Genomic DNA, 12,369 nt, shown 5'->3' with positions numbered 1-12,369 from the left:
TGCACTTCAAAAGATGTGTATGTATATGTGTGATCTCACTCGTGCATATCATTGACCTTGCGGCGGCTATTCTACAAAGGCGGCCCGTATGTTGTTCCTTCCTGGACCGTGACACCTTCCTCTATCCGCTCATACGTATCCGCTATACGATTTCAAACTCGTAGTAAACGTACGCAGAGTACTCTTGGTCGCCCAAGTGACCGGCTTGTTGCAGATCGTTTGACATGGCGGTGTCGTCTTTCTTGATGCGACCCTTGCTGTCTCGGCCAAAGGCGTTACCGGCGAGGTAGGAGTATGCGGAGTCGAGATTTGTCTTTGCCTTCTTTGCTGCTTTTGCGTCGGTCTGTGAGTAGTTAGCAATTAGTTTTGCCCATTAGAACATTTGAAGACGGCTTTTCACTCGCCAACGCGAGACCTAGGGTATATCGACATACCTGCACTATTCCGCACACAAAGTCCAGCGGCAGTCCATAGCGCAGCACGGTCTCCACGAACACCCTCAGCGCCAGGACGTGGATCCATATCATGGCACTCTCGCTGTAACCCGTGCGGCCCAATCTTAGCGCCTCACCCCATAGCTTCTTCTCATCCTTAGCCAACTGATCCGCCTCCTTTGCCTCCTCCTCTTTCCCGCCCTCCTTGTACTTGTACTCTCTCGGTGTCCACCTCTTCTCTCTACATTTGTGCACAAACTCGTTCGAGTGCTTCTTAAATGTTGTCACGCCAAGCAGCGTAAACTCATCATCCTTAGCAAGCTCGTTCGCGGAGCGGGGCACAACCATGGGGCATAGCTCTTCGTAGGATTTGTAGAAGTCTTTAACAACCATGTTAGGGACGGCGATGAGGTGGGTGTCAAGGTATTCTGAGTCGCGGATGAGGGCGGAGGGGTTTACGACGTTGACAAGGGATTTGGTGGCGAGGTTTCCTGTGCGTTTGCGCTCTGCGGCTGCGAGAGCGCCTTTGGTCTGGTTATACTGGCTGAACTTTGACTTGACGTCGTTGTCGATACCCTGTATTTCCTATGCAAAGGGTTAGTACGTTTTCGAAGCTACGTGAGGGTATTGCACACCTTCTGTAGTGAGTCTATCAGGTCTGCGATGGGTTTATCCGCCCGATATTTGACCTTGTTCCACTGGAATGTCCGTAGGTATTGGTCGACGGGCTCTGACAACTATGTGAGCTTCCTGGGCCCAACATGGTTTCTCCTACGAATTCAGACGTACTGTCGTTTATAGTCTTCTGCTGCTGCACCTTGCCTTCATCACCGTCCAATATCTGCCTCAAGCTGTCCCCCACTTTGCTCACGACACTCTCACACGCATTGTTCAGCTTGGTCAGGTCATCTGCCTGCTGCACCAGCGCATCCAGCGTTCCAATTTTGAAGTTGGGTATCGCGAACGGGGAAGTGCTCCCCACGTCATTCGTTATGGTGCTGCGCAGGGCTGTAAGAGCTTCATCGGCGTGGTTTGACGGCGATATCGAAGTCGGCAGCGACACCAGCAGGTACTTGGTGCCCTTGGACATATTTGCTGTAGTTTTTTGGGCGGCCAGGCGCGATATAGGCGGTATGGGATATATGGCCGTTTTGGTCGATGGGATCCAGGTGGGTTGTCGAGCTCCAAAGCTGAGGGCGCAGCTAGGCCCAAGCAGGCGTACCGCTGCCGTCATGGGCCTTATATAGAGCTACCGTCAGTACCCGGCGAGCAACCCTCGCTCCTCGCACTCCCACCATGGCCTCCAGAAAAGCTGTCGCAGTGCTGCGGCCGGCCGTCAATGGCTTTGGGCCGCGTCTTTTGCGAGCAGAATGTGCGCAAAAAGTACAGTATTCGACGAGAACACTCGCAAGTTACACTTCGCGACCCCGCAAGCTCGCGCGGCCATCGCAGCGATCCGTTCGGTATGCTTCATCCGAGGTTCCAAAAGAGCAATTGGGCAAGACTGGGCTGTATGAGCTTCACAGCAAGCATGGCGCCAAATTCGTGCCTTTTGGCGGCTACTTAATGCCGGTGCAGTACAGCGACCTGAGCATCGTCGACTCACACAATTGGACACGAGAGAAGGCGAGCCTGTTCGACGTAGGCCATATGTGAGAAACAATGATCCAGAAACATAGCTATGAAGACGTCTGACAAAAGCCATGTAGGGTCCAGCATCACTTCTCAGGCCCTGGCGCCGAGGCCTTTCTTGAGAGCATCACTCCGTCCTCGCTTTCCTCGCTCCCCGAGTGCCAATCTACCCTCTCGACTCTCCTTTATCCCGAGACAGGAGGCATCGTCGACGATACAGTCATTACCCGTCTCGCTGATAAGTTCTACGTTGTCACCAATGCCGGGTGCAGAGAAAAGGATACGGCCTACTTCAAGGAACAACTGGAGGTATGGGAGAGCAAGCACTCTGACCAGCCTGTGGAATGGAAGATTCTGGACGGCCAAGGTCTCATCGCTCTGCAAGGACCTCTGTCTGCGGAGATTCTCGCTCGAGTTCTGGACGACAAGTCAGTCACGGACCTCAAAACACTATACTTTGGTCAGTGCACCGCAGCGACGATCAAGGGCACCGATGCCGAAGTACTCGTTAGCCGCGGTGGCTATACCGGGGAAGACGGCTTCGAGATTAGCATTCCCTCGTATGCTACCGAGGCCATCACTGAATTTCTGCTCGACTTCGCCAAGGACGAGCTGCGTTTTGCTGGCTTAGGAGCACGCGATACCCTTCGCCTGGAAGCAGGCATGTGCTTGTATGGTCACGACCTGGACGAGACAACCACACCCGTCGAGGCTGCGCTCTCCTGGATCATCGGCAAGGATCGCCGTGCAAAGGGTGGCTTCCACGGCGACTCGGTGATCCTGCAGCAGCTGAAGAAGAAGTCGGAAGGTGGCGGTGTGTCGCGACGCCGCATTGGTCTCATCGTAGAAGGCTCGCCCGCAAGAGAAGGCGCCGAGATTGTCAACGAAGCGGGCGAGAAAATCGGCAACGTCACCTCTGGCTGCCCTTCGCCCTCGCTCAAGAAGAACATTGCCATGGGCTACATCAAAGATGGCATGCACAAGGCAGGTACGGAAGTCGATGTCGTGGTCCGCGGCAAGAAGAGGAAGGCGGTGGTGACCAAGATGCCTTTCATCCCTAGCAAGTACTTCAAGCAACCTGCAAACGCAAAAGCATAGTCTTTAGCATTTTCAATTCGAATCACGTTTTTGTCGAAATTTTCTTCACCCTCTACATCTAACACATCATTAAATTTCTCTCGCTTCTATCTCCAAAGCCTCCACTAGTTACAAAGAAGTGTGCAGTCGTGTGGCACTTTATTACTTCACGCTCTGTAGACACTTTCAGCTCGCTCAGCACCATGGCTTCCAATCCTCGGAGATCGCAACCCCAACCGAAGCCCTATATGGCCTTTCATTGGCGCATGCAGCAGCCGCAGGGTGTCGGCCAAATCGACCCGACAGCGCAGACAGGACAACAAAATGGACACGATAAGCCGGTGCAAAAGCAGGTACCGTTGGAGACCCAAGAGCATGTCTCACACGAGTTGAGTCGTGACCGGGCGGAAAATTACGATGCCCTGAAGCACCTTGAAACAATCATCATTCGTAAGCCACATCCCACCGAGCTCCGCTATACCCTCGCCAACTCCCATCCATCTTACTGTCATCACCGGAGTTCTTCGCCTCACTAACAATCCCCATTATAGGCCAGGCTCGCTGCTGCTACGTACCCAAAAGTACACCCGAAACGCCAAACACCTTGCAGATCGTGACATACTTGACCGATGTCAACCCCGACGTGTCCTCCGAACCAAAGCTCCAAATCGACGGCGCAGATAAAATCGTTGCCTTACTCATCATGCACACTGAGGATGATAAGCCGTGGGCGGTTATGGTGAGGAGTGAGCCACGTAGAAGCCTGAGGGATGCGTATGAGGAACTGTTACGAGTTACACAAAGGGACATGAGGAAATTCTATTTCGACGTCGGTACGTAACTGGGCTGTTTAGCCCGTGAAGACATCCCGGATGCGGTAAACTAACAAGGGGCATAGATAAGTCCGGTGATCAGGTTCCAGACAAGAAGAGTGATGTGACGGTCGGAGGAGGGTAGTAGGCGGAAGAAAGAGGTAACGCGGATAGGTTAGAGACTGTAGGTAAGCAGACTCTGTATCCAGGCTATAAACATCTTTCAACTCCGAGACTTGTGCGAATACCCCCACGCTCTTCCAAGTCAAAGTAGACAACTCCTCCCCTACCTAATTGCGCGATCTGACAGTGGTGTACTATTCCCAGAATGGGCAAGAAATTAGGCGCTTTAGATACGAACGCTGAAAAGGTGAACATCCTACCGTGTGTGGGCAGTCATCATTGGCCGCCTCAATGGCTCAGCCGCAATCAGCCTCACATAGGCAACCTGCCGACCCTCAAATACCCCGCTTCTTTTCTTGAGACGGCAGTGAACATCGACAAGTCTTGGATCTCTTCGTCTGACCGAAATCCAGCCAGAAACTGGTGAGGCCACAGCTGGTGTAGTAACCTTATCACGCGAACATCAACATGTCCGATGTGGTTTCGACCGTAGCAAGGCTGAAGCCAGAAATTCGTCTCGCGCAAGCAGTTTCGCAATTCGAAGCCAGCCTCTCAAGTGAACAAAAAGCAGTCTTCCGAGACCAAAGATCTCGATCACTCCACTCACCTCCGGATACCAACGATGTTATGCGACTCACCGCACAGATGAACCGATCGCAACAGACTGGAGGACGCTGCTTCGGACCACGTTTTACAAAGTTCTTGCATGGAGTACAGCAATTTGCAGCGCTCGGGGACGTTATTGTCGGTGGCTCTCAGAACATCGTCGCTTGTGGAGTCTGGTCACTAGTACGCATGGCATTACTGGTATGTACCCTTCTCTGTTAGGAATGGATTGAGGCTTCAATTGTTTCACGCGCCTATGAGGCATCGTCATTTACACACCAGCAACTAACGTGGTGCCAATAAGACGACCGTTAACTATTTCTCATACCTTGAGAGCCTATCTCTCCTCCTCATGGAAGCTAGTCGATCGATTCCACAGCACTATGAACTGGCTATACTCTATCCTCGATCTAAACCATTGCAATCATATCTCATCGATTACTTCATCGTAGTTGTTCAAATCTGCCACAGTTTTCAGTCGCACTCGCGGAAGTCACCCCTTTGGAAGATCGCCTCGTCCTTGAACGACACCGATATGAAGGAATTCCAATCAAAGCTCGCATCCTGGTCCAATTTGATTAGCGGAGAAATTAGCTCTCTAGTCGCTCATACGACCGAAGAAGAAGCACACAAGAATTCACGCTTCAGAGCTCTGATGACTAAAGCATCGAAGACAACTTCTCAGCAGCAAAAGATCAAAGCTTTTCAAAGAATTCTCAATCTGTGCTCCGAATACGACTACGAGACTACGTGGAGACAGATGCGAAAGACCGGAAATACAACATTATACTCGAAAGCCGCCGAGTACATCGAGTGGAAAGTTGAATCTAAATACAACACTCTCGTGTTCAGCGGCAAACTCGGATCTGGAAAGACTGTCATGCTGGCCAATATTGTTGATGATCTTTTTATCCAATGTGAATCCGAGGTCGCCACCGTGGCATACTTCTTTTGCAGACATGACCTTGCCAAGAGCCTCGAGGCGCGAACAATAATTGGTGCGCTGGTTCGTCAAATGATTCGTCCTTTTTTCAACGCATTCGATGACATGGAGTTTGACAACACCTATCTGGACTACGACGACCTGATCAGCCTGTTGCGGCAAGTTCTTCCTAGTAAACATAAAACGTACGTTATACTCGACGGCTTGGATATCTGCAATCGCGCGGAGCAACAAACCGTGGCCACTCAGCTTCAAGAGTTGCAGTCAATATTTAGGGTCCATATCTGCATTTCGTGTCGCCAAGAGCCGGATGCTGAGCTGGCGTCGATCTCTGAAGCATTTCCTGCTGCAAAAATCGCTCCATTACTTGACAACACCCCAGATATTGAGGCGTTTATTGAAGCGCAGTTAACGCTTTGCTTGGAAAATCGATCGCTCATTATAGGACACCCTTTGCTAATACTAGACATTCATAACGCCTTGTCCAGAGGATCTAAAGGAATGTTCCTTTGGGTAGCTCTGCAGATCAAGTCACTTTGTACTATGCAAACGGACGAAGAAATTACGAATGCCCTGGAGGATCTTCCCGAAGATCTATCTGAGATCTATGGTCGAATTTTACAAAAGTCGCCAGAGTCTAAGAAACCGTACCAAAAACGAATTCTGGAAATCGTCACCGCAGCACAACGACCTCTTACTGTTGGAGAATTACGGGAAGCTTTGAGTGTTAGCCCTGGTGATACAGTGTGGACTTCAGCTAAGCTTATCAATGATATCTATGCGACCATGGCCAGCTGCGGATGTCTTCTAGTCGTCGACGAAGAAGAGCGAACAGTGCGGTCCATACATCCCAGTGTCGAGCAATTTCTGCTGAATCGCTACAAAGACTCTCAGGGCCTCAATATCACCATGGAAGGATGCCATAAGACGATGGCAGATATCATCGTTACCTATTTGAGCTACGGGGTCTTCGGAACCGAGTTGTCTACCACTCGAATTCCAGAAGTCAAGGTTGGATCGGCGCCAGCTACGATAATCCAATCAACCACGGCGTCCCCCATGAGTGCACAAAGTCTCGCCCTAAAGCTTTTGAAACTCAGGAAACGGCCCGATTTTGATGTTGGTAAAACACTCGCAAAGGAGCTTCGCAATGACCAAAGCCCTAGGGTCCAGGAATTCAATTTCCACGAGTATGCGCTGCAATTGTGCCTGACGCATATCGCAGAGATCCACGATTTTACACCAGATGTGGCCAACCTGTTACCTGCTTTACTCGAAAGAAACAGCATGGACATTACCAGCGAGCCAATTTTCGCAACAATTGCACGTAACAACATACCATTGATGAAGCTTTTGCTCGCTACAATGGATCTGAGGTGGGCAAACTACATGTTTTTTGCACATCTGAAGCCACAACTAGTTTATAACCCATTAGGACTGTTTTATAGTCCATTTGAATATGCGGTATGCAAAGGCTACGACGAAGTTGTGCCTTTATTCACCAAACTAATACGTAATGGCCCGATGATCGTCGACAATCAATTTGTAGCCTCGGAAATCCGATTATGTAGTTTGATGTTCATAGAAGATGACCGCGTATTATATAATAGGCTAAAGAGGGGCGAAGAAGATGCCAGGCTCAACCATATCTGTGAATCGGGGAGGGGATTACTCGCTTGTGCTATTTGGGATGGTAATATGGCTATGCTCAGACTTCTACTCGATACTGGCAAGATCGATGTGAATGCAGGACTTTTCGGACGTTCGGCAATATGGGAGGCAGTGAGACGGGGAAACGGGCTAGCACTCAAAATTTTGCTCAATACTGAAAAAGTTCAACTAAAAGATGGCGAGGGAGATGAACTGATGTCGCTGGCGAAGGAGAAGGGTGATGAAGACATCATGGGAATTCTGAATGAAGCACTCAAGGATTTTCCTATGACACTACAGTTGCCAGAAGGTCTTGCTTGCCTCCCCGGTATAGCTTCAAGGCACTTTGAGCGTCTCATTCAGAGTTGCGAAGTGACTTGAAGACACCCGGCGTAGTGCATGCGGGATCTGGTGGCACACAGAAAAGAAGCTTGCATACATTTGCACGATATAGGATGGCACTAGGTGGGAATGATATGAGGCGTTTTTAGGCAACGATCCGAGAAGGGAGATATTACCTATGCCTTGCAAACCCGTTGGCGTTGTTCTCATACACGTGGGCAATTATAATGAGCGGCAAAGTGTGCAAGTGGATATTCATTTCATCGTTGACAATGGCGCTCCTATAGCGTTGAACTTTGAAACCCGTAATATCACCCTGGATATCATGTAACCCCCAGCCACCTGGGTATCTAGTCCTTCCGCAGTACTGCTTACTCAATAAAAGCATGTCATACCTATCCCTCATATACAGACTGAAATACCCTACTCCTTATACCGCTGATCATGGAATCCAGCAATGACCTCGACCTTCCCATCTCCCCTCTCCGCCCACCTCTTCTCGGCAATCTCAGGATTGAGCTGCAGCGTCTGCTTCGCCTTGACCCACTCTTCCACGGTAACAATCTTCTCGAACCGCGGCTTCACACCCGCTTTCTGCAGGACGGGCGAATCCGTAATCGGAAGCAATTTGGTGTCGTTGTGAGGACGCGCAAAGTATAACAGACCCGTGCGTTCATACTGTCGCTGATCCTTGGGCGGGGCGGAAACGCGATGCACCGAGGACTTGAGCCAGCCGCCTGTGAGGTGGGAGATGGTGTCTGCGAGGTTGACGGTGATTGTGCCGGGTTGGGCGCTGACCCACGTCCATTCACCGTTTTCTCCAAGGATCTGGAGGCCTGCGACGGGCTGGCGGAAGAGCAATGTGACGGTGCCGAGATCGGTGTGGCCACCTGTTGCGCCGTATTTTGCTGTGGCCCATTCTTCTTCCGTGCGTGGGTGGTAGATCATATAGCGGAAATGGTCTTCCGACTTCTTCTCAAAGCTGTGCTGCTTGACGAGGTATTCTTCATCGGGCAATTGAAGCACGATGGCAAACAGACGAAGTAGTGGTAGAACAACATTGGAATGCAGAGCGCGTTGAAAGACCTCAATCTCTGGAAGATGCGCCTTGATAAGGTCCGGCTGGTCGTATTTGCCCTTGAAGTCGTCGGTAAACTTGGGAATGTTGTAAATCTCAATGTTGTCTGCATTGGGGTTCGCCGAACGACCAGGTCGGCGCCATCCGTTGTAGTCGGCGGCTTTGTAGTCTATTTCAAACTTCTCTTTCTCAGATGTGGGCAGCTCGAAGAAGTGTTTTGCTAATGTGAACTGACGGTCAACTTGCTCCTGAGTTAAGCCAAAGTTCTTCACGTAGAACTAGAGAAAGTTAGTAAGTGTGATATAGACGTATTAATTATAACGTACAAAGCCAACGTGATGAACAGCATGTTCCAGTTGCTTGGCCAACCTCTCTTTGCCTCCAGGCCGACCGTAGTCCTCAAGGTCGAGAGTCACAAGCTCCGCCCATGGCAAGTCTTCTTTTGTCTCCGGTGGGTGGACGTATGGCTTAAGGTTGGCAAAGTCATACTTTGAGAAGTCGTCTGCGACTGATAGCTTTGCTGTAGCTGCTTCGATGGTAGTTGTAGCCATGGTCTTCGGTTCTGAGAAGTAGAAACTATTGCTTGTACTATATTAGATCGATTAATGGCACTGAACAGTGAGCGTTACAAGGCTTTAAGAAGCGTCTTGTCTGAAGCTTGTCGAATAGACGAGGACCGCGTTCTCCTTATTTACAGGGATTCTATGAACCATGATTTCGTCAATCAACCCCTCAATGTTGTCATTGCGATGCCGGTTCCGTGCATTTGTCAGGATATGCACACATCAGCTGCGTCGGGTCGTCGGGATCCATAATTCCCCGTAAAGGTCTTGATCGTGTGCATCGGCTGTAGCACGTTGGTGGAGATATCTGGAGTTGCAGTGTCGGATGCAACCATGTTCGTTAGCGCGCGGGTCGTTGCCGTTATCAGATGTCGCAATGGACTCCCTGCATTGCGACTCCATCAACAAAACGTTCATAATCATCGTTTGCGAGGCTAATTTTATCCATCACAACTCGAATCGTCGAATCATGAAAGGGCGATTATCGCGTTACCCCGAATGGGCTTGTCGGAGGTAAAGCGGACATGTTGAATGGCTAGGTTGTCGAACGCATATACACTCTAGGCCCAGAGCTCAGGCGTGGGATGATACTATTATTTTTTTGAAGTGCCGAACATACTCCGCAGTAATAGCTACTGTGCCTTAAAGGTGCTGCGCATCCGATGATGGAAGACTGGTGCTGATTGCGCAATGGCTTGTGGGATTTTCAGAACGATGAATGTTGATCTAGGGTCAGCTGTATATATGTCGTCGATCTTTGAAGGATTTTGATGTAGCTCCAACCGCGCTTCTCTTGGTCGTTCCAGGCCTAATCTTGTCCCTTTTTCTGGCGAACATGGCAACAAAAGGAGAGCTGGAAATCCAGACACGAGGCCTACCCGAAGCCTCTTCCTCGAGAGATACAAGTCCACCAGCACCAGCCGGACCTAAGCCCTGGGAGAAGCCGGGATTCGTTGGTGCTACGCGCCGTACTCTTCGATCAATTCAACGATATGTTTGGGACAATCCAGATAAGTCCGCTGAAGAGAAGTGGTTCTTGCGGAAGTTGGACACTTTTCTCTTGGTCGCTGCCTGCCTCGGCTACTTCAGCAAGAACCTAGATCAATCGAATATCAACAACGCATACGTCTCAGGAGTACGTTGTCGAGTCTATCGAGACCCTATCGAGACCTACGATTGCTGACCAGAATGGTAGATGAAAGAGGCATTGCACATGACTGGGAGCGAACTAACATATGCCGGCAATTGTTTTACTGCAGGATATGTTGTCGGCCAGTTGCCCGCAGTCATGTTGGCAACAAAAGTTCGCCCTTCTATCCTCATTCCCACGCTCGAGATTTTCTGGTCTGTCTTGACCTTTTGCACTTCGTCGATAAAGACTACGTCCCATCTGTACGCCATTCGATTTCTGATTGGGCTTTGTGAAAGCGGTTACTTCCCTGTTATGATCGTGAGTACTTTCCCTACCTTTTCAATGTGTCTGGTCACTGTGCTAATTCTCTTTAGTATCTTATTGGAAGCTGGTGAGAATTTCCCCATACAACTTCATCTAAGACATATACTAACCACTTACCTCTACCTTAGGTATACGAAAGAAGAAAGAGGCAAGCGTACAGCCTTGTTTTATTGCACGGCAGCTCTCGCAGGCATGTTTAGTGGGTACCTGCAAGCCGGAGCGTACAAGGGCCTGGACGGAGTGCACGGGAGAGCGGGCTGGCAGTGGCTATACATCGTCTGTGGCGTCATCTCACTCCCTATCGCTTTCCTGGGTTACTTCTTCATCCCCGATTTCCCGGAAACTACCAAGGCCTTCTATATCACGAAAGAAGAGGCACAGCGGCAGTGCCAGCGCCTGATCAACGAAGGACAGAAACCCCTTGGGCATAATCCATGGACGCGAAAAAAGTTCTTCCACATCGCAAAGCAATGGCAATTCTGGGTCTTGCCCCTCGGATATTGGTTCGTCCAAGGAAGCTTCCCCGTCTACCAACCCGTCATGGCCCTCTGGTTGAAGTCCAAGGGTCATTCCGTCTACGAGAGGAACGTCTGGCCAACTGGACAAGTTGCTGTTGGCGTTGTCGTACAGCTGTTGGCTGGTGCGCTTTCAGATTCGCCGCTGTTGAAAGGACGTCGCTGGCCAGCCATTGTCGTCATGCAGGCTGGAACCTTGATTGGTGTAGTCATACTGGCGGCTTGGCATGTGTCTGATAACGTGAAGTTCTTCGCGTACTATATTGCGTATTTCTCTGCTGGCGTACCTGGTCCTTATTTTGCGTGGTACGCGGACCTCATCCCCCACGATCACGAGATGCGAGGCTTCGTTATCGCGGCGTCGAACATGTTCAGCTACACCATGTCTATCTGGTATACAATCGCAGTGTGGAGGACCGCAGACGCGCCGCGCTTTAAGACAGGTTTCACAGCGGCTTCTACCTTGGGTGTAGCGATGATAGTATTGACGCAGATACTTCGATTGCTGCAGAAGACAGACACCAAGAGGAGGGCGCGAGAGAATGAGGCCGTACAAGATGTGGAAGCGCCTGTAGCATCAAACGCCAGTTCCGAGGTTGCGACTGATGCGGGGCTTGGGAAGGAAGTGGCGGTTGGGCAGAAGTAATCGTACTTTCGTGGGCCAATATAGAGGCTTTGCTATCTGGTTGAAAGAAGGTATCATTCAATGGATGTAGTCAATGTAAAGTGTAACCAAAGTCTTGTTCCAGCGGCTGAACCGGAATTAGATGATTACGTCATCGACTTCTATCTCCACTATCTGAACTTCAGCAGCAAAGCAGCAGAAAATGTCTCACTGATGAGAACGTCAGTATGTTACATATATCAGTCAAGTAGTAGTATTTTGGGAACTGATTTCGGATGACTTCCGCTCATGTTCGCTCACAAGCCCCGAAAATAAGTTGAATGGTAGTGTTGTTGGAGGGTTGAATCTGTACCGACTCCCGCTCCCCTTCGCTTGTGTATTATCGGTTTTGACCCGATGGACCATACATTGCCATGTTCTTAATCTTCCTTCTAATTTCGTAGTTTTGTGGGGAAGGTGGAGCTGGCGACTATACCATCGCCTATCGGAGCGTACAATAGCGTCTACAAGCTA

At 50.1% G+C, this 12,369-nt stretch overlaps 7 protein-coding genes across 7 annotated transcripts; 5 read left to right on the top strand and 2 right to left on the bottom strand.

Moving 5' to 3' along the window:
- Window positions 1-17: 17 nt before the first annotated feature.
- On the bottom strand, window positions 18-1,627 carry K460DRAFT_371081 (vacuolar ATP synthase subunit C). Its single transcript, XM_040934277.1, has 4 exons — window positions 1,224-1,627; window positions 1,070-1,164; window positions 435-1,019; window positions 18-343 (listed from the first exon to the last, which is right to left on the bottom strand). Exons 1-4 carry the CDS (start codon window positions 1,522-1,524, stop codon window positions 143-145), a joined length of 1,182 nt encoding a protein of 393 aa, XP_040783644.1. The 5' UTR covers window positions 1,525-1,627; the 3' UTR covers window positions 18-142.
- Window positions 1,628-1,705: 78 nt separating this feature from the next.
- Window positions 1,706-3,345, top strand: K460DRAFT_420903 (glycine cleavage system T protein). The gene is made up of 2 exons (XM_040938106.1): window positions 1,706-2,086; window positions 2,144-3,345. Exons 1-2 carry the CDS (start codon window positions 1,731-1,733, stop codon window positions 3,162-3,164), a joined length of 1,377 nt encoding a protein of 458 aa, XP_040783643.1. The 5' UTR covers window positions 1,706-1,730; the 3' UTR covers window positions 3,165-3,345.
- A 1-nt stretch (window position 3,346) lies between these two features.
- K460DRAFT_398942 (uncharacterized protein) lies at window positions 3,347-4,136 on the top strand (the record flags this gene model as incomplete). The annotated part of the gene is made up of 3 exons (XM_040936217.1): window positions 3,347-3,593; window positions 3,695-3,976; window positions 4,042-4,136. 3 exons carry the CDS (start codon window positions 3,347-3,349, stop codon window positions 4,098-4,100), a joined length of 588 nt encoding a protein of 195 aa, XP_040783642.1. The 3' UTR covers window positions 4,101-4,136.
- Window positions 4,137-4,546: 410 nt separating this feature from the next.
- Window positions 4,547-6,824, top strand: K460DRAFT_247637 (uncharacterized protein; the record flags this gene model as incomplete). The annotated part of the gene is made up of 3 exons (XM_040927357.1): window positions 4,547-4,885; window positions 4,989-5,864; window positions 5,946-6,824. Coding segments are annotated over 3 exons (2,094 nt in total), but the record flags the coding sequence as incomplete, so codon positions are not given.
- A 335-nt stretch (window positions 6,825-7,159) lies between these two features.
- K460DRAFT_371079 (uncharacterized protein) lies at window positions 7,160-7,739 on the top strand (the record flags this gene model as incomplete). Its single annotated transcript, XM_040934276.1, has 1 exon — window positions 7,160-7,739. A coding segment is annotated over exon 1 (328 nt), but the record flags the coding sequence as incomplete, so codon positions are not given.
- Window positions 7,740-7,974: 235 nt separating this feature from the next.
- K460DRAFT_198185 (Clavaminate synthase-like protein) lies at window positions 7,975-9,365 on the bottom strand. Its single transcript, XM_040927166.1, has 2 exons — window positions 9,024-9,365; window positions 7,975-8,975 (listed from the first exon to the last, which is right to left on the bottom strand). Exons 1-2 carry the CDS (start codon window positions 9,246-9,248, stop codon window positions 8,043-8,045), a joined length of 1,158 nt encoding a protein of 385 aa, XP_040783639.1. The 5' UTR covers window positions 9,249-9,365; the 3' UTR covers window positions 7,975-8,042.
- A 730-nt stretch (window positions 9,366-10,095) lies between these two features.
- On the top strand, window positions 10,096-11,877 carry K460DRAFT_294523 (MFS general substrate transporter; the record flags this gene model as incomplete). Its single annotated transcript, XM_040929498.1, has 4 exons — window positions 10,096-10,395; window positions 10,456-10,710; window positions 10,767-10,783; window positions 10,845-11,877. 4 exons carry the CDS (start codon window positions 10,096-10,098, stop codon window positions 11,875-11,877), a joined length of 1,605 nt encoding a protein of 534 aa, XP_040783638.1.
- Between the last annotated feature and the right edge of the window lie 492 nt (window positions 11,878-12,369).

This window comes from Cucurbitaria berberidis, assembly GCF_010015615.1.
Source record: "Cucurbitaria berberidis CBS 394.84 unplaced genomic scaffold K460scaffold_6, whole genome shotgun sequence".
Taxonomy (NCBI): Eukaryota; Fungi; Ascomycota; class Dothideomycetes; order Pleosporales; family Cucurbitariaceae; genus Cucurbitaria; species Cucurbitaria berberidis.
The sequence above is the reverse complement of the archived record's forward strand: the minus strand, read 5'-3'. Positions and strand labels throughout refer to the sequence as shown.